Genomic DNA, 27,643 nt, shown 5'->3' on the forward strand with positions numbered 1-27,643 from the left:
CTCGGCGCTCACAGTGTGAATATATTGTCTACAGGGCAGTTCTTGCATACCCCTGCTGGAACACAAGTATGCAGCAATAACTTCTGAACTGTTCACATTAAAATACAATACCATTTAGAACAATGAATCAGAAAACATGCAAAAATGTAAAAAATGTTGGTAAAAACAACACATATATAGCGGATAAGGTTCAGGTAAGGGGATAATGTAGCAAAACTTTTAGTCCAAACCCTTTATATATTGTGACAATATTTTTCTGTATAAATGACATATAAAGTAAAAGATCATTAAACAATGCAGGAATAGTGTTAAAAAATAATTTTATTTCTTATTCATATAAACAATACTCTGATTAACAATAACACATAATTCGTCACCTTGGTGCAGCAATAGATTAACTCCTATTAAATTTGAAAGGAGTTAACCTGATACTTCACTAAGAGGACGATCTAACATCGACTAGTGTCTAATGCAATTGCCTTCACTGTCTTTATAAAATAACACTTAAAGGTGGCAAAAATTATCTTTCTATTCATATATTATGGCATAAGTGTAGTTTCATATAAACCACAATGCATTGAAATAAATGCATCTGATTTAGTTAACAACAAGTAATATAATACAATATGTATTTAGATACCAGATAACTAGATAGCCATTTCATCTGAAGACATTACAAATCTGTTTATTAAATATCGACAAAATGGATGCACAAGTAGTCTCCATTTTCCATGGAAACAAAATCATTATATACAACAAAGCACATGTAAAATCACCATTTCCTAATAATAAATAAACACTTAATACTTATAAAGTGTAAGAAAAGTTATTTAAAATGTGATTTCATAAAAATTATGTAGCTTTTATGACAACATATGATACATCAACTGGAATGCTAAAATACTCATAATTAAACAAATATCAGTAAAATAAAGGAGAAGTATGATATGACAGAGACATTAACCTCTAACCTAATGACATACTGTACATGTAGTGACTTGTGGATGAAGTGCATGGCAGAAAATTCTAAAAAAGTAACCCTCATGCAGGTATGCTTTTGTGATTATTTTGTTTTAGAAGAGAATGTATTGAGTGGTAGTATGACTGCTTTGTGAACATGTCAGACTAGTAACCTAAGGATTGTTGGCCGTGTTGATTCAAACCCCATCATGGGCAAGCTGTTGTTTCCAAAAGCAAGAAACTTTACACTCATTGCTCAGTGCTAGATGGTTCAAGGAGCAGATTCGCGAGTGTTTCAATAACCTTCCAAAACGATCAAACTGAGAAAAAATTTGTTTAAACTAAGAGAATGTATTTTTTTCCAATAGAGTACAAACATATAAAGTGCTACATCAAAAGCTCATTCCTAAGATGTTACAAACTTTGTGTAAAGTCTCTCAGACTTTCCAAAATATTTCCCAAATAATTGTTATAATATAAGTAATTGTCATTTACTGAATCCATTGAGATATTATGACAGAAGAGTCATTTTTTCTGTACATGGCCATCATCATTCAAATTAATATTCCAACAAAATAACACATCAAAAGTATTGAGTATTAAAAGCAAATTGCAGAAGCTGACAAACTAAATTAAACAAACTTTTGTTTGGAAGACATGAAATATTTTGATGATGTAATGAATAAAAATATGTATACAAAATAAACCAGATCACAAAAATGAATTTAACAGCTGTTTAATATTGAGATAAACCACTAAATGCAATTTTCAAATTTACAAAAGAGATTTAAGCATTGTTTAAATAGGCAAATTCTAAGACAAAGATTTCAAGAGAGCTGACATACAAATAATCACAAATAGTCACTCTGTTAAAATTGATAGATTTTAAAGAACCATAAATTATAAAAAACTGATTTTTAAGTTAATAAGCTTGGTTCTAATTTTACTTAATCTACTAATCTTAAATGATGAAGTCTTGTGATAAAATAATAAGTGCATTGTATGATAGTTTCTTGCAAGAAGACTTATTTAAACAAGAGGGCCATGATGGCCCTGAGGTCGCTCACCTGTATATAGCCCCCCCCAACCCCCCTAAATATCTTAGCTCTAACTCTTTTGGGTCTTTAAAAGAAGATTTTTTAAGTTTTGACTATATGCATATAGGGAAAATCAATGACCCCCTGGGGCGGGGCCAATTTTGACCCCAGAGCTTTTATTTGAACAAACTTGGTAGAAACCTATTAGAACATGTTTGATGCTCAATATCTTAGCCATAGCTCTTTGAGTTCTTTAAAAGAAGATTTTTTAAGTTTTTACTATATGCATATAGGGAAAATCAATGACCCCCCGGGGCGGGGCCAATTTTGACCCCAGGGCTTTTATTTGAACAAACTTGGTAGACACCCATTAGAACATGTTTCATGCTAAATATCTTAGCTCTAGCTCTTTGGGTTCTTTAAAAGAAGATTTATTAAGTTTTTACTATATGCATATAGGGAAAATCAATGACCCCCCGGGGCGGGGCCAATTTTGACCCCAGGGCTTTTATTTGAACAAACTTGGTAGACACTCACTAGAAGATGTTTCATGCCAAATATCTAAGCTCTAGCTCTCATGGTTCTTTAAAAGAAGATTTTTAAAGTTTTTTCTTTCGGTTGCCATGGCAACCAGAGTTCTGCATGGAATTAAATTCTTTGAACAATTTTTAAAGGTGACCACCACAGGAACATTCCTGTGAAGTTTGGATGAAATTGGCTTAGTGGTTTATGAGGAGATGTCATTTAAAGTAAAAGTTTACGGACGGACAACGGACGGACGACGGTCAGACGACGGACGGACGACGGACGGACGACGGACGAAAAGCGATCACAAAAGCTCACCCTGTCACTTTGTGACAGATGAGCTAAAAAAATACAATCATAATTTAGTTCTTGATCAATACTTGTGGACTTGTATAGTATTTCTATGTTGAAAAGGTATGAAAAATATAAAACTCTTTTAAGGCATAATATAATAAATCAATGCCATTTATGCATTAAAAGTTGAACTTGATAAATAAAATTAAGAAAAAACTCAATGAATAATCAAAATGCAAGTGATCAAAAATGTCATAATGCCTTACATAATAACAGGGGGACAAACTCAATGGCATGTTGGTGCTACTTTGCCATTAGGTATGTCCCCCCTGATTACCCGGTATTTTAAGAGTTATAAATAAATATTGATATATCAAAAATGTTCTGAATTCATGTTAAATAAATAAATAACAGAACTTGAATGTTTAATTTTGAAAATATATAAATAACTGATCTTTTAATCAGGTACTTAATCAAACTGGGTATTCAAACAAATTATATATCCTGACAAAACAAAACTTAGTATCCCAAAACAGATACTTTCAAACTAAGATAACCATAAATATCTATATAACATTCTTAAATTTTAAAAAACATACTGACTTGACTTATGGAAAAAGAACCCAAAGTGCATTTCCATACATTATTTCAGGTACAATAAAAACAAATATCTTTTCTCTTCATATTTTTGATTAGCACCTTTTTAACTAAAATTAAAAATAAAAAGAACTAAAATAGGTCCAGACTATTTCTGATTTTGAGCTGCTTCTCTTTCCTTTCTTTCTTTTTCCTCAATTACAGCCTTTGCCGTCTGCTCTTTAGCTTCCTTTAGAATGGTAGCTGCCTCTGTTGCTAGGAGACGGTTGGCAAGGTCAATCCCAGCATTCTCTGCTGTCTCACATAGTGACAGGTCTATGCTACCATGTACAATAGCGGAGAAGGTGACCCCATTGGTAGAAGACTGAAATTGAAGTTATCAATCAAACTTATAAACCATGCCTTAAGAACTAAGAAATGACAAAAGTATCAATGATGCGGGATTTCATTTTAATCTATGGTAAATAGCTTAGACGGTAAAGTCATATACATGTACAGTTTTATCCCGGAAATCAATGTAGTGTGACCTCTGAATTCAACTGTAGTTAAATTCATTTATACAGGAAGTATGACTGATTGTAGGACAAAGCTGCATCATACAAAACCCACCCTGTGTATTTTACAAAGGCTGACATAAACCCACCTTTAAATTTTCTATTCTTTCTTCCAGTGTGATCAATAAATGTAAATGCAATGTAACCACAGATTCATAAATTGATTTTTGGGCACAAAAAAACTACTATGTTTCTAAAATTTGGTACCGGTAAGTCTTGTAATTATGTTTATGTTTGTTGAAAAAGCAGAAACATTCAATCATTTGTGAAGAGCACTGAATATAAAAACATACATAAATATCATTTAAAGCATTCCTACCTTTTTCTTGGCTGGTTCCCCTGATATATCTTTTGTTACAGAATCAATTACGCACTGGGTACCATCTATACTGAATACACCTCCTTTTAGTGTTATCTACAAATAAATTGATTTCCAAAAACTTAAATGTCAAACATACCGTTTATAATAATTTAAAAAGAAATTTGTTGATTTTTTAAAAAAAATATTTTTTCATGTCTGTCTATATCAATAAATTGCGCGCAAAATTTCAGACCATTTGCAGAGTCTGTTTTCCTTAAATAATCCCTCTTTTTATGTAACTTTTTTGTTGTTATTTATTTAATGCCTGCCACTCCCCACCTCTCCTTTGGAAATGTAACACCCCAGGGTCTTTAATAAGTGAGTATACTTTTATCATTATTGTACTTGTTACAGTATCAGGCCAATAATTATAGCAGTAAACCCTAGAATGGGAGTAATCTCATCAATTTCCCATACCACTGATTGTTCATAGAGACAACTGTGACATATTGTATGCATATAATCAATCACATGTACAGATTAACTATAAGTTAATTAATAACAGACCCCCCTCCTTGTCTTAAGGTTATAAATGAAGTATATGCTCGCCCATATGGTATTTTCTGGTGGTGAGGGTAAACAAACCACACACACACACACACGCACACACACTCATTTCATTTGTAAGATGTCAAATAAGTTATTTACCTGGGAGTCAGTGAGAGTTGAATGAACACATACTGGTACACTACATCCTCCTTCCTGTAAACATATCAGTCATAATTAGAACAGCTTGGTTAAATTTAAGCATATTCATGTTTAAAATTCATATGATTATAGCAAGATTGTGATGAAGGTTCAAACTTTTCAGTTCCACTTCTACAACTTACCTAGTTACCAATGATTGGGCCATTTGAGGAAATGTGGCTATGACTCTAATGTAAGACTTGAACCCAAACTCTCTAGGTAGGAGGCAGACTCCTTATCCACTAAGTCATTTCTCTAAAGCTCTGTTATTTACATGTATTTAAACAATCTTTCACAACAAAATTGTTTCAAAATGACTTCCATGAAAATAATCATAATCAACATTATTGATAACATAATCAAAATAGAGTTGTTTAATTACCAAGGTGTTTTTGTTTTTGTTTTGTATTGCTGTAGACTAATAATATTTGCAAGGGGTGAAATTTCCCTAATTTTGCGAATTTAAGATTTTCACAACAATAAATGATCATTAAGGGCATCTCAGAACAATAGACTTTATGGAAAGATGATTAACAATGGTGAAAATATTTTTCTAACAAATTAATCAAGGCTAATGGCAACATACCAGTTGTTTCAGGAATGCTCGTTCAGCTATACAGCTCACTGCTGTATCTTGGTCATGTATAGAAGACAATAGTGCCAGTGTTTTCTCGTCACCTGTGCGGCACTCGACTGCCATCGCACCTTGACTTACTGCATACATACACTCTGATGGATCTAACACCTGCAATAAACAACTTTGTACTCAAAACATGCTACTTCAGATATCAAAATAAATCCTTACATAAAGAATGTCACAAGATACTTGAGGGAGACCTGCATAGCAATTTCAAGAACAGAAGTACATGTTTAAGATATATAGATACTGGTTTGGCAAGTAAGATATCTATTCTTACTTAAGGACCCCAAATAAGTAAACAATTCTTATTCAAGGGCAGATAACATTAAAATATATAAACAGTGACCACGAATTTCTTTTCGCTTTAAAATGTTTCTATTATTAATTCTAAACAACATGCCAAGTTTAATGAAATTCATACTAAGTCAAGGGCAATAACTCTAACAAAACTGAAAAAAAAATTCACATGCAAAATCCCAGTTGCATAGCTTCACAGTGATGTTGATCATTATTCCTGTTAAATTGGTGGATTCTAACTCAAGCACTCGAGGAACAAATAACACAACATAATGGAATGGTTTTTACTAAGTCAAGGGCAATAACTTTACAAATACTGGATTAATCGACAAACGAAACCCTAGGTGCATAAATACACATGCTGACCAGTTTCATGACTTTAGGTTAACTATGCATGAGCTTCACATGACACAAATTGAAATTTGCAAATTTTCACAACTAAGTCAAGGGCAATAAATCTGACAAAACAGAATAAATCCACAAGCAAAACCCCAGGTGCACAACTACACATGCTGAGCAACATTCCTTTAAGTTTCATGACTCTAGGTCAAATACTTTTGAGATATGTGCGACACAAGTTGAAAATTGTAAATTTTTACTAAGTCAAGAGCAATAACTCTAAAACTTCTTAAGAAATCCACACGAAAATACCCAGGTGCACAACTACACATGCTGATCAACATTTCTGTAAAGTTTCATGACTCTAGGTCAAATACTTTTTGAGCTATAAGCGACACAAAAGAGATCCGACGGATGGACAATGCCCCCACAAAAATCAGTCTTTAACCCCACAAAACATCTAAATATAACTTGGATCTTGAATGTTTTTACCTTTCTTAAAATATAGTACATTTTTATCAATATTGATTTTCCTGAACTATTTTGGCTCATCTGGAGGCATGCAGCTTTAAATCAGATGTTTAATATTTTCACAGGCATTTATAATCTCATTTTAAACAAGAATAATAAATCTGTCAATGTAAAGATTTATACTTCCTCATTTGAACAATTTTAAACACAACTTTGTGATAGACAGTCTAGAAAGTTAATTCATGTTTTAGAGAAAAAAAAATCATGGCACATTCAAGGTTAGACTTCAGTGCTTCATTAACACAGGACTCTGATGAAGTTCAGGAAATGTTTTGTGAACATTGTGATAAACATGACAAGCAATATGTTCCTGCTGAAGGATTTTGTGAGGACTGTTTTGAGTACTTGTGTGGTACTTGCCTTAAATTTCATAAAAGATATATGGTCTCTCATACTATCAAGGATAAGAATAACATGCCACAGGATTTCTGTCTTGAGAAATGTTTTGTTCATCAAGATGAATTAGTCAAGTTCTATTGTCAAGCTTGTAAGAAATTTGCCTGTCCTGAATGCAAGACTCAAGACCATGGGACCTGTAGTATGGTCAATCATTTGCCAGCTCTTGTTCCAGGGATTGAAAACAGCCAAGAAATTAAAGAACTCACTGAAAATCTTGATATGTTAATGAAAGATTTGGAAATTACAGAAAAACATGTGAACATAAACATGAAATATGTTGCTTCACAAGAAACAAAGATTTTAGATACAGTCAAGAAAAAAAAGAAAGAAATAATGTCAGTGTTTGAAAAACATCAGACAGATATAATTCAAAACTTTGAGAAAAAAATTGAAGAAACCATACAAAGACTCAAAGAAAAGAAAAATGAACAAATTGACAAATTACAAGAAAATCAAAGAAAATTAGAAAAGTTATTAAATGATGAGCAAAATGAAATTAAGAGGAAAATTGAAACAAGATATGTTTGTAAAACATGTATGCCCCCTATCAGCAGCCAATTAGTCATGTGATAAGGTTATTATGCATGACGTCTGACCCAGTGATCAAACAATTAATAAGGGTTATAAAGTATCTACTGGTCATGACCTTGACCTTTGACCCCTTAAACCAAAACTCAATAGGGGTCATCTGCTGGTCACGACCAATCATCATACAAAGTTTGAAGTTCCTAGGCCTAGGCGTTTTTAGTAAATTGATCAGAAACCGTTTTTACCTACAAGGTCAATGTGACCTTGACCTTTGACCCCTTGACCCCAAAATCAATAGGGGTCATCTGCTGGTCATGACCAATCACCATGCCAAGTTTGAAGTTCTTAGGCCTAAGGGTTCTCTTATTATTGATCGGAAACCGTTTTTAACATACAAGGTCAATGTGACCTTGACCTTTGACCCCAAAATCAATAGGGGTCATCTGCTGGTCATGACCAATCACCATGCCAAGTTTGAAGTTTCTAGGCCGAAGCGTTCTTTAGTTATTGATCAGAAACCGTTTTTACTTACAAGGTCATTGTGACCTTGAGCTTTGACCCCTTGATCCCAAAATCAATAGGAGTAATCTGCTGGTCATGACAAATCACCATACCAAGTTTGAAGTTCCTAGGCCTAAGCGTTCTTGAGTTATTGATCAGAAAGCATTTTAACTTAAAAGGTCAATGTGACCTTGACCTTTGACCCCAAAATCAATAGGGGTCATCTGCTGGTCATGACCAATCACCATGCCAAGTTTGAAGTTTCTAGGCCGAAGCGTTCTTTAGTTATTGATCAGAAACCGTTTTTACTTACAAGGTCATTGTGACCTTGACCTTTGACCCCTTGATCCCAAAATCAATAGGAGTAATCTGCTGGTCATGACAAATCACCATACCAAGTTTGAAGTTCCTAGGCCTAAGCGTTCTTGAGTTATTGATCAGAAACCGTTTTTACTTAAAAGGTCAATGTGACCTTGACCTTTGACCCTTCACCTAAAACTTAATAGGGGTCATCTGCTGGTCATGACCAATCATCACACAAAGTTTGAAGTTCCTAGGCCTAAGCGTTTTTAGTTAATTGATCGGAAACCGTTTTTACCTACAAGGTCAATGTGACCTTGACCTTTGACCCCTTGACCCCAAAATCAATAGGTCATCTGCTGGTCATGACCAATCACCATACCAAGTTTGAAGTTCCTAGGCATAAGGGTTCTTAAGTTATTGATCCGAAAGCATTTTTACCTACAAGGTCAATGTGACCTTGACCTTTGACCCCTAGACCCCAAAATCAATAGGGGTCATCTACTGATCATGACCAATCACCATCTCAAGTTTGAAGTCCCTAGGCCTAAGGGTTCTTTCATTATTGATCGGAAACCGTTTTTACCTACAAGGTCAATGTGACCTTGACCTTTGACCCCTTAACGCCAAAATCAATAGGGGTCATCTGATTGGTCATAACCAATCACCATACCAAGTTTGAAGTTCCTAGGCCTAAGGGTTCTTTTGTTATTGATCAGAAACCGTTTTTAATTAAAAGGTCAATGTGACCTTGACCTTTGACCCCTTGACCCCAAAATCTATACGGGTCATCTACTGATCATGACCAATCACCATACCAAGTTTGAAGTTCCTAGGCCTTAAGGTTCTTTAGTTATTGATCGGAAACCGTTTTTACCTACAAGGTCAATGTGACCTTGACCTTTGACCCCTTGACCCCAAAATCAATAGGGGTCATCTACTGATCATGACCAATCACCATACCAAGTTTAATGTTCCTAAGCCTTAAGGTTCTTTAGGTATTGATCGGAAACCATTTTTACCTACAAGGTCAATGTGACCTTGACCTTTGACCCCTTGACCCCAAAATCATAGGGGTCATCTACTGATCATGACCAATCACCATACCAAGTTTGAAGTTCCTAGGCCTTAAGGTTCTTTAGTTATTGATCGGAAACCGTTTTTGCTTTTAAGGTCAATGTGACCTTGACCTTTGACCCCTTGACCCCAAAATCAATAGGGGTCATCTACTGGTCATGACTAATCACCATACCAAGTTTGAAGTTCCTAGGCATTAAGGTTCTTTAGTTATTGATCGGAAACTGTTTTTGCTTTCAAGGTCAATGTGACCTTGACCTTTGACCCCTTGACTCCAAAATCAATAGGGGTCATCTACTGGTCATGACCAATCACCATACCAAGTTTGAAGTTCCTAGGCCTTAAGGTTCTTTAGTTATTGATCGGAAACCGTTTTTGCTTTCAAGGTCAATGTGACCTTGACCTTTGACCCCTTGACCCCAAAATCAATAGGGGTCATCTACTGGTCATGACCAATCACCATACCAAGTTTGAAGTTCCTAGGCCTTAAGGTTCTTTAGTTATTGATCGGAAACCGTTTTTGCTTTCAAGGTCAATGTGACCTTGACCTTTGACCCCTTGACCCCAAAATCAATAGGGGTCATCTACTGGTCATGACCAATCACCATACCAAGTTTGAAGTTCCTAGGCCTAAGGGTTCTTTAGTTATCACTCGGAAACCATTTGGTCTACGGACCGACGGACCGACAAGTGCAAAGCAATATACCCCCTTTTTTTCAAAATGGGGGCATAATCATAAAAAAGAATGACAAGAAAATTTTGCAGACAATCATTGAAGAAACCTCAAAAATGAAAACAAAACTAAACAGTATATCAACAGAGTTGGTGCATCATCAAGGTATAGATCAAAGATGTCAAATGTTTGTTGCCATGAAGAAAGGGCAGGAAATCATTGATCATTTAAAACCAGATGCAGATAAACAATGTAAAAACAATTCCATTCATTATTACAAAGTTGAATGCAAAGCTTTTGAACAAAATATAACCAATTTACAAGACTGTGACAAATTTTTCACCTATCAAGAAATACATGAATCTGAAGTACAAAGAACTGCAATTAATCACACAGATATTAAATTCACAAATGACTTTGTGCCATCTTTATGCTTGTTAAAAAGAGACTGTCTGCTTCTATGTAACAAAGCATATTCAAAACTAATTATATTCAAGGATATGTCAGTCAGCACTTCATCATATGATACAATAGACCTGCCGCCAGAACCTTGGGGTGTTGCTAAAATTGACAATTACAAAGCTGTTATCACATTTCCTGAACTTGGAATTATAAGACTGATAACATTCTCTAAGTCTATGACAGTAACCAACACTGAAGATATAAAAATAGGAGAATGTTGTCGTGGTGTTGCCTATAGTAACAAACAAGCTTATAGTATCATACACAGATAAACTAGCAACAGTGAAGATATTAGACATGTCTGTAAAGTATTGAAAATATTTGATAAGATCAGCATGAGAATCGTCTGTTTTCTGATCCTTTTTACTTAACAATCAGTGCAGACAACACAGTTATATATGTATCTGACTTGAGGAAAAACTGTGTGTTAGGTTTAACCTTTGATGGGAAAGTCAAGGCCATTTACAATGATGACCAGCTGAATTTGCCATATCAAGTGACTGTTGATAGGTCTGGGGCAGTGTTTGTATGTGGACATTTGTCAAACAATATACATCAATTATCATCTGACCTGACCAAGGTGAAGATTCTACTGGATATAGAACAAGGAATATATGGACCAGAAGGTGTGGCATACTGCCAGGATAAAAACAGATTGTATGTGCACAATGGTAACATTAAAGTGTATGATTTAACACTGGAATAAAACTGTTTCTATCTGAATAGCCTGCAGAAAAGACTTGAAAAAATATTATATATATAATTTCATTTCATATTTTTTTAAATTGCAAAAGGATTATAGTGATGAATTTTTATAATGAACAAGATTGCTTTTGTGAAAAATGCTATGCCACCGCATTAATACAACACTAAATAGTAATGTAGGAACAGATTTTTTTTGTTTCTATACAAATGAAGATTGCCATCATGCATAGATCACTGACCTATCTAATTCTTATTATTAGATTAGTGTTTAATCTATTGTTATTCAAATAAAAGATCAGAGTAGGAATCTATCAATGCAGTTGAGTCTAGTGTCAAATTGGTGGTGAAGGTTATTGATCGGAAACCATTTTTACTTACAAGGACAATGTGATCTTGACCTTTGACCCCTTTGACCCAAAAATCAATAGGGGTCATCTGCTGGTCATGATCAATCATGATACCAAGTTTGAAGTTCCTAGGCCTAAGGGTTCTTTAGTTATTGATCGGAAACTGTTTTTACTTACAGGTCAATATGACCTTGACCTTTAACCCCTTGACCCCAAAATCAATAGGGGTCATCTACTGGTCATGACCAATCACCATACCAAGTTTGAAGTTCCTAGGCCTAAGGGTTCTTTAGATATCACTCGGAAACCATTTGGTCTACGGACCGACAGACAGACAAATGCAAAGCAATATACCCCCTCTTTGAATTGGGGGCATAATAAGATATAAATTAATAGACTGCTGTTAAAAATATAAAGATTATAAAGCTGTCCCATACTTTATAATCATCATAAATTAATTAGCTTTTTCATTTGTTGTAAAGTTGTTGTATACAAAAGATTTTATTGATAAAGGTGTGTCTGGCATCATATTTCCTTTTTGTCTTGTTGATTAAAATGTACTATTGAACATAGTTAACATGCTTAACCTATAACTACACTTAATTCATATAATTGACAAGCCCTCCTTTGAATTTGAAACAGTCCACTATAATACCAAGGGTTTTTCAATATCAAAATGCTGCTAAAATAAAGAAGTCAACAGAATTGAAACTGGTCAGGCTGCAGGGCAAAGCAGGCTAGCATGAGCATGCAAGTATATTTGTGACAAATCATTATTGCTGCTTGTATTCAGAGAATTGTCCAACCTGTGCAATCCTGTCATCCCAGCCCATTCTACGTAGACCAGCCTCCGCCAGTACGATGGCATCATACTTGGTGTCCTCGTCCAGTTTCTTGAATCGGGTATTCAAGTTACCTCTCTTAAAACATTGTTAAGGATTTATTATGCACGATATATACATAAAACAGTCAAGTAATTAATTGTACATTCTTTGTTTTATAAAATGACTACTTGTACTTTTAGGGATTTAAAATCATAAAACTATTTAATTTGATAAGATTGTTTTAGTAACAATATATCGGCAAGAAGGAAAAGCATTATAGTTTGAAGTCACAAGCCAAAGTCTTGGAGTAAACACTCCAAACTTCCACTCATGGAAGCTCGATGTTTTAAAAAGGATACGATACTTTCAAATTTAAAAGTTGGAAATTTTCTCTGTAGCTGTGCTGCTCGTCTCAAGGAACTGGTACCAATCACACTGAAAAACATACAAAATATCATACATGTAAAATGCCATACCGTAAACTGTTAAAAGTGTATAAAGCTATATTTCTGCAACAAAAATTTTGTTAACATTTTGAAAAAAAGAAAACTAGTACCTCCAAAATGCCTGTATGAAAAAAATATGTAAGGACTATTTCCTTAAAACCAAATGGTGCATGCAAAAAGTCATTGCTAAGTGGTTAAAAACCTACTTAAAATACATTTTGATACATAATACTTTTATCCAAAACATTTTATCCTGTTTACATACAACATTCATGTGTGTTAAATAAAAGAGACACTCAATGTAATCACTCTTTTTAGAGCCCACCATATGATTATGGAAACTAAATAGTTTAACAGCTAATGAATTTTATAAAAAATATTTCATTATTTAAAAAAACAAAACAAATTAATACCCTTTAACCTGCTTGAATCAATAGTAATTGTTATTTGCCACCAGTATAGGTCCAGGCAAGCCTACATATCCATGCAGTCTGACCACTCTCTATACTGTTTTAAGCTTAATTTTAGTATTTTAATATTGAAATCTCTTTGGAATTTTGGATTCTTTCATTTGAGTAACTTTTGCAGCTAGTTAACTGGGTAACTTATAAAGCTTGTCAACAGAAGGTCCCTTGTTCTATTGAGGTACCTGCTTGAGCCTTAATTAAATAATGCACAGCTAGGCACCTGAGGTATTCTACAAACAGTACAGCTAACATTGCCACAACATGGTAATGACTTTCAAGTGTCATGGGCTTTAAACACAACCAAAAAACAAGAAAAAAAAGAACGTGTTGTTAAACACAAATGCCCCCGGCTCAGATTCTTGTCAGTTACAATATTTAAAACAAGAGCCGGTTGAACCGGGTGATGCTCCCCAAATAGGTTTTGGACACAGGAAGGTATACCTCTTGTATTGTCAGAGTTATGTCACAGACAAAGTTCAAAGTGTAAAAACAACCCAAATGTTGTGCATGACACATTGTCTCAATATGGTGATCATTTCTATGAAAAAGTTGTAAAATCCGACTTCAAATAACGAAGTTATGGGTCGAACACATTTTTGCTGCAAGGTTATGATGTGACCTTAACCTTCAAGGTAGCTACCTAAATGATGCATGCGACACATCGTCTCAATATGGTGATCATTTCAGTGAAATAGTTGTAAAATCCAATTTCAAACAACGAAGTTATAGGCCGGACATTTTTTTTGCTCAAAGGTCATGCCGTGACCTTGACCTTCAAGGTAGCGACCCAAATGTTATGCGGGACACATCGTCTCAATATGGTGATCATTTCTGTGAAATAGTTTTAAAATCTGACTTCAAATAACAAAGTTATGGGCCGGACAGGATTTTGCTGCAAGGTCATGCTGTGACCTTGACCTTCAAGGTAGCGACCCAAATGATGCACACAACACATCGTCTCAATATGGTGATCATTTCTGGGAATTAGTTTAAAAATCCGACTTCAAATAACGAAGTTATGGGCCGGACACGATTTTGCTACAAGGTCATGCTGTGACCTTGACCTTCAAGGTAGTGACCCAAATGTTGAGCGCGACACGTTGTCTCAATATGGTGATCATTTCTGTGAAATAGTTTTAAATCTGACTTCAAATAACGAAGTTATGGGCTGGACACGATTTTGCTGCAAGGTCATGCTGTGACCTTGACCTTAAAGGTAGTGACCCAAATTTTGCGCGTGACATGTCGTCTTATTATGGTGATCATTTCTGTGAAATAGTTTTCAAATCAGACTTAAAATAATGAAGTTATGGACCGGACATGATTTTGCAGCAAAGTCATGCTGTGACCTTGACCTTCAAGGTAGCAACCTAAATGTTGCGTGCGACACGTCTTCTCAATATTGTGATCATTTCTGTGAAATAGTTTTAAAATCCGACTTCAAGTAACAAAGTTATGGGCCTGACGCGAATTCGGGACGTATGTACATACGTACGTACTGACGGACAGACGGAAAACCCGACGACTATATGCTCCCCCGAAATTTTTCGGGGAGCATAATAAAGGCTGTATGGGCAAAAGTGTCAAAATTCTATTTTTAGCACTGGTGACCTTGACCCAACTGACCCCTAACTCCATCCAAAGGAAGAATATCATGCAACTTATTTTCCTACCAAATATGAAATAAATCTGTCAATATCCACAGGCTGTATGGGCAAAAGTGTAAAAATCTATTTTTAGCACTGTTGACCTTGACCCAACTGACCCCTAACTCCATCCAAAGGAAGAATACCATGTAAGTTATCTTCCTACAAATTTTAATACAAATCTGTCAATAAATAAAGGCTGTATGAGCAAAAGTGTAAAAATCTATTTTTAGCACTGGTGACCTTGACCCAACTGACCCCTACCTCCATCTAAATGATAATACCTCAATTTTATGTTCCATCAAAATATACAAGACATCTGTCGATAGAATAAGGTTAATTCACTTGTAAAAGTGTAAAAAATCTATTTTTGACATTGGTGACCTTGACCAAAATGACTCCTTACTAAAGGAAAAGGAAGAGGACCTCCCTTGGTATGACTATTATAAACATGAAAGACATTAACTTAAATATAAAGGCTGTATGAGCAGAAATGTTTAGATTTATTTTTTTACACAAGTGACCTTGACCTTGACCTAGAGACGCCTAACGCCACAAAAAATTAAAGGACCTTTAAAAGTATCCACCTACCAAATATGAAAGATATTGAAAAATTAAGTATGAAAAAGAACAAAGGGCAATAACTCAAAAATTATAAAAGGTAGAGTTATCATTCTTGTGCAGTGCACACCTCCTGAGTGAGATCTATGCACCTATGAAGTTTCATTTTGATATCTCAAAGGCTTTTTGAGTTATGCTCTGGACAAAAATTAATTTTGAAAAATAACAAAGGGCAATAACTCAAAAATAATGCAGGGTAGAGTTATCATTCTTAAGCACTGCACTCCTCCTCAATAAGACCTATCCACCTATGACATTTCATGTTGATATCTCAAACACTTTTCGAGTTATGCTCCACTCAGGTGAAAAATTAGGTATGAAAAATAACAAAGGGCAATAACTCAAAAATTGTATAGGGAAGAGTTATCATTCTTGCACACAACACTCCTCCTCAATAAGATCTATCCACCTATGACATTTCATGTTGATATCTCAAACACTTTTCGAGTTATGCTCCACTCAGGTGAAAAATTAGGTATGAAAAATAACAAAGGGCAATAACTCAAAAATTATGAAAGGTAGAGTTATCATTCTTGTGCACTGCACACCTCCTGAGTGAGATCTATGCACCTATGAAGTTTCATGTTAATATCTCATAAGCTTTTGGAGTTATGCTCTGGACAAAAATCAATTTTGAAAAATAACAAAGGGCAATAACTCAAAAATCATGCAAGGTAGAGTTATCATTCTTGTGCACTGCACTCCTCCTCAATGAGGTCTATCCACCTATGAAGTTTCAAGTTGATACCTCAAATACTTTTAGAGATATGCTCCGGACAAAAATGTCGGACGGAAGGACGGACGGACGGACGGAAGGACGGAAGGTCGGACGGACGGAGACTATTTCTATATCCTCCGCCGAAATTTTTCGGCGGGGGATAATTAAGTAATTAGGTGAAATTTTTTTATAAATCCAACTTGGCGGAATAGATTAACCATACAAGGCCCTATTTTCAAAGTGATAAAAAGGGAAACTACTAGAAAAATGGATGGCACATTTATATAACTTGGCAATATCAGGTACATTGTATTGATAAGTAAGTGTGAAAATTATTAAGCCATTAGTTCAGATAGAACATAAGATATTTCCAACTTGCCGGTTTAGGTTAACCATTATTCATTTTCTAAGTGCTGAAAAGGGCCATAACTTGGTGCAAATGGAAGCCATGGTTATGTAACTTGCCAAGATCAAATACTTTACACAGATTAGTAAGTGTGTAAATTATGAAGCCATCGGTACAGGTAGAACTTAAGAAAAATCCAACTTGCCATTCTAGGTTAACGGACGGACGGTTCAATTACTATATGCCCGGGGGCATAAAAATATAAAATTAACTAGAACTGCCACTATCTTGGCGTGAATACCCCCGCATACCACTTTGTCAGAATCAACAGTGGCCATTTAGAGCGCAAGGACAACCTCCCTGCCAAATCTGAGGTTACTAAGCCAGTGCATTGCTAAGTTATGTATTCTACATGCTTCAAATGTGAAAATGTCAAAATCAATACATTGCAGACAGGACATTCTTAAGCAAATTGAGAAGAAAAGCTTTTTTTGTCAAGGTCCCTGTGACCTTGAACTTTGACCCAGTGACCTCAAAATCAATAGGGGTCACCTTATAGTCATGATCAACATCCATGCCAAATATGAAGACTGTGGGTCATAGGAATCTTAAGTTATTGGGCGGACAAACTTTTTGAAGTCAAAGTCCCTGTGACCTTGACCTTTGACCTGGTGACCTCAAAATCAATAGGGGTCATCTACTTATCATGACTCACCTCCATGCCAAATATGACGACTGTAGGTCAAAGGAATCTTAAGTTATTGGGCGGACAAGCTTTTTGAAGTCAAGGCCCCTGTGACCTTGACCTTTGACCCGGTGACCTCAAATTCAATAGGGGTCATCTACTAATCATGACTAACCTCCATGCCAAATATGACGACTGTAGGTCAAAGGAATCTTAAGTTATTGGGCGGACAAGCTTTTTGAAGTCAAGGCCCCTGTGACCTTGACCTTTGACCTGGTGACCTCAAAATCAATAGGAGTCATCTACTAATCATGACTAACCTCCATGCCAAATATGACGACTGTAGGTCAAAGGAATCTTAAGTTATTGGGCGGACAAACTTTTTGAAGTCAAGGCCCCTGTGACCTTGACCTTTGACCTAGTGACCTCAAAATCAATAGGGGTCATCTACTAATTATGACTAACCTCCATGCCAAATATGACGACTGTAGGTCAAAGGAATCTTAAGTTATTGGGCGGACAAGAAAAAACCGACGGACGGCCGGACGGACGGCCGGACGGACAAGCTGATTCCAGTATACCCCCCTTACAACTTTGTTGTGCGGGGGTATAAATATATATCACCTTGCATCAGGAAGGTCGGCTAATTTCTTTCCTTTATGTTTAGGGTGCATAACTACAGCATCAAACTCACTGTCTCTCCTGAAATATAACATAAATATCCATTAATACGATTTTATAACTAAAGTCAAAATCAGAAATTTTCACCAACAATCAAGTTGTGTTAATGTCACAATTTTCATGAAATTAAATGTTTCAGTTTCATATAAATTTAATATAGAAATTGTAATTGGTTTTCCCTTGTGGGGGGGGGGGGGCGGGGATTGGTGAAATTTGAGCTTTTTGAAAGATCTCATTTTACAGTTTGCTGGAATAACATCAAGGGTTTACTCTGTACAATTGAAAATAATTTTTTGAGATAAATGAACAATCTGTTATAGATCTAGACCAAAAACTTGGGTACAAAATTTTACGTCATTTGCTCACTCATTTTTTTCCAGAATAATTCTTCTTATTATGCAAAAATCACTCAAAATTGTAATGCTTTTCACTCAATTTGGGATGAGAAAAGCGCAAAATATGATTTTCAATATATTTTTCGTGTATTTTAGTTACTAGTAATTATCCTGTGGATATCTTTCTGTTTGAAGTGCCGCAGCTGATCTATGTGAGAAATTAGAATTCTATGTTTCAGACTTTTGGATCTCAGTGGAGTCCCAAATTAATTAGAAATGGATTAAAAGTGATGTACATGTAATTGCAGTCATGGACTTTATATACCATTACAGTTTGACTGCCAAAAATATTGCTCTGTTTCATTTAAATTTTGCCGAAATACAGTGCTGTAACTCAACTGTATGTATTAAATTTATATGTTAAATGAGCCAATCTAATGGAATCCGCCTATTTACAAAATGCACTCTATTTAAATAGGCGAGGCTAACTGTAAGTTGGTTATAGCTTACCCCGGTACATGTATATGCAAAGTTTTAAGCAACTAATTTTCTCGCTCAAAAATAAATTTCTTAAAACTCTGTATATAACCTATACTAATAAACAATACTTTTATCTCCAGGTAAAAATATTACTGGATACATTCTTATGCAATTTATGAAAACCATTCAAAAATACTTTTTCTTCTTTTAAAAATAACAGGTTGTGTAGAGCTTAATTTAGATATAAAATGAACTGCAATGAAGATTGACCTTTGTTATAACCAGGGTTCGAATTTAAGCTGGCATACTGGGATAATGCCAGTTAAAATCTAATAATGCCAGTAAAAATTATTCTAGCTGGCATTGATTTGCAAGTGACTGTTGATTTTGGACGTTTACCTAATTGATATCATCAGAGCTGAGGATGATGCTTGGCAATTGCTCGCTGCAGAACCTGATGGATGTTTACTGTGCCGGGTGCAGTAACTGATGACATTTACCAAAGAAACTTAAAAATCAATTTTTGGTTGCCATACTTATTTTTTCTGCGACTATAATTTGATGGACTATTTATAACAGCCAAACACTATTGGTTAGAGCATCCATACAATGCTTTATCTGGGTCCAATGTAAATGCGTAGCTCTTGTCTGTAAAGTGTTAACTTTTAAGCTGAAATATTTATTTAAGTTGATAAGTACCTCTGAGCTTTCAGGATGTTGGTGTAATCTTTACAAAATATGGAAAAATTAATGAAGGTCCCAAAAAATTACATGACATGAACAAGTTTATAACTGTAGGCTACATTGTCATCAGTGGATGTTCCTCTGATATATTTAATCTGATCCCTAAAACAATTGTTTATCATTTATGATATAATGTGTTGAAATGTTTTTGTTTCATTACAAGAAGAGATCTCGCTCTGTGTTTACTAGTGATAAAGATGTTTCTGACATTCAATAGACATTCAATCTTATTATCATTTGTTATACAAAAGATAATTTGTCATTGTGTATTATGATAATAATAAGATACGTGATCATGGAAATGCCAGTTGACTACCTCATATTGCAAGTTAAACATTTGATCACTTGCAAAAATCTGCAAGTAGAAAATATTGCTAAATTCTAACCCTGGTTACATAAAGAGTTTTTCAGAATATTAAGTTAAAAAATTAAGAACATTTAAAAAGAATTTTAAAAAAAAATTTGAAAATCAGTGTAAGATTCCAGACTCCAAATAAAAAAAAATTTCTTATGGAAAATTACCCTCAGCCATTTCAAATTATTGCAACATAAGTTTATTGTACATGTACATGTACTAGAATTTTATTTTATCCACAACAGTTACTGTGTCCAAAGATAGTACGCTATGCACTTATCTTCAATTTATAAATTTTATATAGACTAATATAATGTATGGATTATTTGCTTTTATCATTTACAGCCCTACTTCAGTGTACTCCTGTCTAGATTTTATGAGTGATATCTGTTTATATAATTTGTACTGGTTTGAAGTTTAAACAAATAAATCAATCATATTAAACTAAACAAAAGAATTGTAATATATAGCATAATCATTACACTCTGACCTTTTCATAATATACTCTCCTTCAAAATTATAAAGTTCACAACATACAAATATAGGCTATAATTTATAAAACTTATTTTTTAATTAAAGGAACTCCACTGAGGTCTAACAGTGTGAACTCGAAAATTTAGAATTTCTTACATAGATCAGCTGGCACACTCAAAAGAAAGATATGCAAAAGATATTTTAGAAATACATTTTGAAATAAATTGAAAATTGTATTTTTATGTTATCCTTCAAGCATTGCAAAGTTATTTAATTTTGCAAAAATTTTCAGGTTTCTAATAAAATTAAATAATTATTTTGAAAAAAAAAGAGAGAGCAAATGATCTGAAATTTTGCATACAAGTTATTTGTCTAGACCTACATTCAATTGAACAATTAAATCTCAAAAAATTATTTCCAGTCCAGTCATGTAAAAAACCTCAGTGGAGTCCCTTTAATGACTTCAAAAAAAATCTAATGGCCCATTTGATCTATGGTTAACTTAACTTGTTTCTGTATCTATGGTAAAATTCAAATATCCAAGATCACCATTCCTCTAAATATATGGACAACTTATTCATAAATCATACTCATAGGACAATATAGTACTAACAATTCATTTGACAATTTGTTTCTAAATCTAAAGGCAAGTAATGTAAAAGCACAAGGAAAACTAATACAACTGTATACATGTATAAATCTATAAGTATGAACATCTTTAAATACTTTTAAATAAAGGCTATTATATGGGCAAATCTATGAACAACTCATTTACAAATCAACAGTTATCTTATTAATAAATCCTAGAGAATTAATTTATAACTAGAAAGACAATCTCACAAATATCTTGGCAACTTATTTACAAATTATGAAAAACTTATTTATATTAAAATCTATGGACAACTTATTTAAAAATCTATGGAAAACTCACTTGTAGAATGTAAATATAAGGACACCTGACTCAAAATTTAATCAACAATTTATTCTGATTCTAACAACAACTGAAAATTTTCTTGATGACTTGTTTATAAATCTATGGACAGCTTATTTATAAATCTATGGACAATCTATTTATAAATCTATGGACAGCTTATTTTATGAATATATGGATAATTTGTATATAAACCTATAAAAAATTTACTTATAAATATAAGGAAAACTATAAATCTAGCAACAATTTATTCATAAATCTAAGGACATCTAAAAAATCACTTGATAATTTATTCCTAACTCTATGAAAAACCTTTTATTCTTATAAATCTATGAACAACTTCTTTTTAAATCTATGGAAAACTTACTTATACACACATCCTATCACCAGGTTTTCTGCTATTCTTGTTGGCAAATCTTTTAGAGAGTGGACAACAAAATCAACCTCACCATTCTCCAAGGCCAACTCTAACTCACGTGTGAACAGATCTTTAGCGCCAATCTGTGAAGAAATGTATTCTTAAACTTGATGATGCACCAGGAATAATGAGAAACATTTTATTGAAGAGATAAACACATTGAAGAGATGTTTAAACTTCCCATAAGATTATTACTAGTACTTTTAAAGCTGCATTACTCCAGATGAGTTCACAATTTTAATCAAGCACTACATTTGAATAAATGCGATGCCTCTTTGGGTCTTGACCATGGTGGCCTTGACATTTGATCCCATGATCTGAAAGTTGGTTTGGTAGGTATAGATAATCAATGTGCATGGATCTGTGAAACTTGGAGGCCTGTTCATGGAAGGACTTTCTGTATGTAAGAGTCAAGGTTAAAGTTTTGTGACCAAAAACAGTACATCCTCCCATATGTAAAGATCAGACGGGCATGAAATACTACAGCGAAAAGACTTGTATAAATATTTATTACCCAAGTGCCTGACACTTTGTTATGTTTTTTATGCATATTTATTTGGTTTTTTAGCATTATTTTTAATTACTAATCATAACAGTACAAGGGCTATTTCAACAGTTTCCTATGTGTTATAGGTAAATATTTCTTTGCCTTGTTACTATGGCAACAGACTGCTCTTAATAACTTCTTCATTTTTTATGACAACAAAAATTAGGCGTATGCATTATAAATGTACTTGACAACACCTTTACTCCAAGTTTTATCCCTTTAAGTGACAGTGTATGAAATATTATTTTAATGACACACGATGATATGTAATTAGTTTAAACTGACTAATACAGGTAATATTTTGTATATATAAATGCAGTAAAATTACTTAACATTACTTACATTCAGAAGTCATTAGATGAAATAAACAAACCAAATTGGGGTTTGACATTTATTTTCAAAAAAGAAGAAAAAGAAATGCTGGCAAAAAAAATACCAGTACATGTAATTACTTAGATATATAAATTATTTACCTTGGATAGGGCGGAGTCTAAAATCTTGTCACCAGTTGTAGTCATGGTAACTGAAAATTAGAAAATATGGCATAAAATAAATGAAATATGACCACATCACACCATATGAATAATAAAGGAAATATTTTAATAAATGAAAAAAGAGAGGAAAATTTAATGTCAACTATTTTCAAATAAAACATGCAGAATCATGTAGAATCGTGTTTACGTCAATTTATAATAATTATACAACATAGATAACTAAAATTGATTAAACTTATCATTAACCAATTGCCAGTATTATTGAGTCTAGGCCAGTTGAAAAATTGTCAGTCTGGAAAGACTCCATCCTTGCTTAACTTTGGAATTTCCGGTAGAAACAGTTCTTAATTAAAAGCAGGGCAAGTCCATTACACAAATGTAGGGGATAAATATATAGAACACTTACTTATTTCAAAGTCATGGTCAGGATTTATTTCCTTCAGTTTGTCTATGATGGTATTGGTCTGAATCAGTGCCAGCTGAAATAAATCAAGCAAACTTTTCAATAACTTTCAATATACATTTGAGCCGTGTCACGACAAAACCAACATAGTGCGTTTGCATCCACGCAGTCTGATCAGGATCCATGCTGTTCGCTATCAGTTTCTCTACTTGTAATAGGGTTTGTAAGCGAACAGCATGGATCCTGATCAGACTGCGCGGATGTGCAGGCTGGTCTGGATCCATGCTGGTCGCAAACCCATTATGTTGGTTTTGTCATGACGCGGCTCATTTTGTTTTTGTTTTGTTTTACATCACATTAACACTGTAAAGTTGTACAGCACTACTCCAGCTTTACTGGAGTAAAAAAAAAGTTGAGCTATTCTGAAATCTTACGAGGTAATCTTCAACCATTTAGGTTCAACCTGCTGAATTTCTTTTCATTGTTAATTTTGAAGATATTAAGATGAAAATTTTAAGTACATTGTATTTCATAGTTAAGTCTGGACAGACTGCAGTCAGACCAGGCTCTATATAATGTTGGTAGCTCAAAATTTGTATTTTGATAATGAAATCCCACTTCAAATGCAATGAAGGGCAAAAAAGCCATCCCATCCAAAAATGACAAGGCAGACAAAAGCCCTCCTGTTCAAAAATGACAAGGCAGACAAAAGCCCTCCCATGAGTATTGTAGGTCTTTTGTGCATAGGAAGGCTTTTGTCCGGGAGGGCTTTTGTCCATTTCCCCAAATTGACTTTTGAGTATTCTAAACTCAAACTCAAAGCATGGTAAATCTCCAGTAGGTTAAGGTAAAAAAAACCCAGACAAATGAGACAAATTGTAACATGATTACTGCGGTTAGTAATCAACTTGAGAAGTATAATTATTATATTGCTTTATTGCCATTACAATGATCTGTGTCAATGGTAACAATTAGTTAAGACTGAAGGAGGGCTGATGGTTTAGAGTATATACTGTAAATAACAGCATACACTGTAGAAGTTTTGTGAGATAAAGTGTACAAGTTATATATCATATTAACATTTATAATTTATTACATATTTAAATATTTTTTTTTTATAAAACTAGATAAATACACATGGGAATAGGAGAACCACACAACACAACCATACACTGCTTTTGTTCCTTACATTTTGATAACCTATCAATTTCAGTTACCTATCAATTTCAGTACAAAAATTTAATTTCATGCTATAGAGGGAAAATTTTCTAATCAATCATTTTTTACTTCAAATTTTTGCTGGTTTTCTTTCCATTTTTTTTATAATTATCTGAAGTTATCTTGAATTTACAAAGTTACTGGGGAACCCATAATTGGACAGTTATTACCATATTAATTGAAATTTGTTACTTTAAATAATATGATAAAATTTGACACATATGAAGGAAGTAAAAACATGGAACTTTATTACAGTACAACAAAGGGAAATAGTTATACATGTACATACATGGTGGTATAGCTATGGCCTTAGGCTGAAAAACACTGTCTACATCAAAGAAAAACAACAACATTTCATATGACAGAAATGTATAATGTTCAACATCAAGGAAACAAAAACAACTTTTGAAAATGTATGATCTGTCAAAACATTAGCACTTTCCATTATCATTTTAATTACTATAGTATGTCCTTTAATAAACACCCCTGTGTATAATATTATGTGGGTGTTATAGTTTTTGGGGGATCATGGGTGTTCTTGTTTTTGGGGGGATCATGGGTGTTAATTCAAGTACATTTTTTTTATGTAAAATAAAGTGCCATTGTCTTGGTATTTCTTAATTATTCTTTGTCAAAAAATCAGGGCTGTTAGTGTTATTTTTTAGAGAATATATTTTATATAACAATTGATAGGGGGAGTGGGTAAGGGTTTTTGAAGTGAATAGAATCAAGAGTCATAGAAATATTTTTCATTCTTTCATATGGCACTAAGAAATCTGTCACTATGGTCTGCTTAAATCTTATCAATTACACATAGAGATCTGCCAACGGTCAGTCGCATGACTTTAATTAGGGCAATATGATAAGAATTCTAACACAATACTGATTTTCATACACCTATGATTTCAAAATCATGGCTTCAGTTAAGTTGTAATTTAAGGAATACCCAGACATTTGGATTTAATTTGAAAAGAATCTAAAAAGAAACAAAAATACACAAGAATTGTACAAAATATAAACTTAAAAATACACAAGAATTGTACGTACAATGTTATATAAACTAAAACTAATACATGTACATAAATGATAAAATTTATTAATATAAATTAAATATCAACCTGAAGCACTTAGATCCTTAAGGTCATGGTATATATTGATATAACACCATCTGAAGGCTTGTCCCCATAGTCAAACCATCACTGATCAGATAGAATCTGTCCAAAGAAGATCTGTGTGAACAATGGGTCAAATCTGACAATGGACGCACATACACTGTTACCCACATCATCGTAACCATGGTAACTTAAATGGCACTGTCAGACTATATATTCATTGTATTGACTTAAGTATAAGGCTCTCCATGATGTACAAATCAGGAATGATATACATGTAGTTGCCATCCAATAAAAGTTATCTCACCCCATTAGGGAGACCCTCGGTCTTGACATGCCTTTAGATGAGCTATAGGTTAACCCCAGGCCAAACATACTACATGTATTACAAATTCTCTTTCTTTCCAAGAAGTTGGAACAGTTCACCACCTAATGTCATTTCACTGCCCATACTTAAACAGATCAAAACAAAAGTAGTGTACCGCTTTAAGCAGTGTTTAACATATTTCACTTTAACACATATCCCAGATTGTTTTTACTATTATTAAAGAAACATTTCCCACTGTTTATGTTAAATGACTATGTATGTAATATTTTAAAGATTTTAAATACCTATTCTTTTATTGTCATTTTTTAAACATTTCTTAGTGGATTGAAGGCACATGCAAACAGCTTAAGGTCTTCAGCATACCCGTTTATATACTAACTGACATGACAGACCGGTAGGGAAAGTCCACCAATAATCATGCCAGGAATCTGACACACTCATATTCATTCATTGAACATGCCATAAATTAAAGCGAAGCATACCTTGATAAAACTATGTATTATCTGTTTATAAGTCAAGGATGGACATATAAAAAAACTTATTACAAACATAATTAAACTACTGAATACATGTGTAGTTTACGACAATAATAAAAATTCAGCACTTGGCCCCCATATTGCCAAAAAACCTGTGATAATGAGATTGACCTTTACAGGTTAATTTGCGTTAATTTAAGTCAGAACTAACACGCCAACTGTCTAAATATGTCCTTGAAAGAGATTTAACAGAAAAGGCAGATAGATACATGTTGTACCTCACTAATGATAATCTCTCATATTGCTGATTGGTATAGTTGTCAGTCACTTGCGACGAAATTTGTATAATAATAACTGGTGAGCTATCTAGAAAAAGTGGCTTAAGTGGACTGTCAAAATTTAACCAAAATATATAAAATAGGTGTAAAAAATAAACAAACACTGATAACTGAAAAGCCAAAGTCAAATAAATTAAATATTGTATCTTCAGACTTTACCTGACTCTTTCTTGATCCAACTTTAAATAACTTTGTTGTGTTATCCATATTTATTAACAGGTAGACAGCACGTATCAAGCAAGTGTAGAGTTCGGTCAACGCATTAAAGTGTTTAATGATAACAACAACAGTCCTCGATCAGCCACGTTTTGAACCCGGAAGTTACTGATCTACTTTCGTTTACAAATGAGGCTGTCAAAAAAGAAATGGGGTTTCCTAAAGATTATTTCTAAATGACAAGGACAAACACCCATCACTTCTCCTTCTAAAATTGTGAAATTTGCATTCTTTATATCATTCTATCAATAGCTCTTAATATCAAATTATTTTAGATAAAAACTTTGAACTTAAAATATTTTTTAAAATACGTCACTTCCGGAAATCTCAATGCATTGAAAAAATAACATGGGCTCCGGGAAATCCGGATTATCAGATCTGAAAAGGTAATTAACAATTTTATTACGAGATCATTTATTACGAGAGTAAGGCATTTTGAACTATTGACATTTCTATCTATAGGTCACATAAATATGAGTATTTATATGACAATGTTAAGAAATAAATTTTCTTCACGGTGTGCCGT

The 27,643-nt window shown here is 33.8% G+C and overlaps 2 protein-coding genes across 2 annotated transcripts; one reads left to right on the forward strand and one right to left on the reverse strand.

Annotated features, from left to right (window-relative positions):
- Positions 1-303: 303 nt before the first annotated feature.
- Positions 304-27,641, reverse strand: LOC132718986 (porphobilinogen deaminase-like). The gene is made up of 12 exons (XM_060702717.1): positions 27,524-27,641; positions 27,061-27,252; positions 23,433-23,505; positions 23,006-23,055; positions 21,935-22,068; positions 18,192-18,269; positions 12,998-13,073; positions 12,621-12,734; positions 5,602-5,760; positions 4,977-5,030; positions 4,287-4,382; positions 304-3,777 (listed from the first exon to the last, which is right to left on the reverse strand). Exons 2-12 carry the CDS (start codon positions 27,106-27,108, stop codon positions 3,562-3,564), a joined length of 1,098 nt encoding a protein of 365 aa, XP_060558700.1. The 5' UTR covers positions 27,109-27,252; positions 27,524-27,641; the 3' UTR covers positions 304-3,561.
- On the forward strand, positions 6,907-7,859 carry LOC132718988 (E3 ubiquitin-protein ligase TRIM33-like). Its single transcript, XM_060702720.1, has one exon. The coding sequence runs from the start codon at positions 7,027-7,029 to the stop codon at positions 7,789-7,791; it is 765 nt and encodes a 254-aa protein (XP_060558703.1). The 5' UTR covers positions 6,907-7,026; the 3' UTR covers positions 7,792-7,859.
- Positions 27,642-27,643: the final 2 nt, after the last annotated feature.

The sequence above is a fragment of the Ruditapes philippinarum genome, unplaced genomic scaffold, assembly GCF_026571515.1.
Source record: "Ruditapes philippinarum isolate M1 unplaced genomic scaffold, ASM2657151v2 ctg1578_1_1_1_1, whole genome shotgun sequence".
Classification (NCBI taxonomy): domain Eukaryota; kingdom Metazoa; phylum Mollusca; class Bivalvia; order Venerida; family Veneridae; genus Ruditapes; species Ruditapes philippinarum.

What these genes read in the sequence shown, in the direction of transcription:
- LOC132718988 (XM_060702720.1), top strand. Translation starts at nt 7,027, where the DNA reads ATGGCACATTCAAGGTTAGACTTCAGTGCTTCATTAACACAGGACTCT.
- LOC132718986 (XM_060702717.1), bottom strand. Translation starts at nt 27,108, where the DNA reads ATGGATAACACAACAAAGTTATTTAAAGTTGGATCAAGAAAGAGTCAG. An exon ending in TGACCATGACTTTGAAATAA is followed by an intron (nt 23,056 to 23,432) that starts GTAAGTGTTCTA and finishes TCTAATTTTCAG; the next exon opens with TTACCATGACTACAACTGGT. An exon ending in CTTTTAAATTTGAAAGTATC is followed by an intron (nt 12,735 to 12,997) that starts GTATCCTTTTTA and finishes CAATGTTTTAAG; the next exon opens with AGAGGTAACTTGAATACCCG.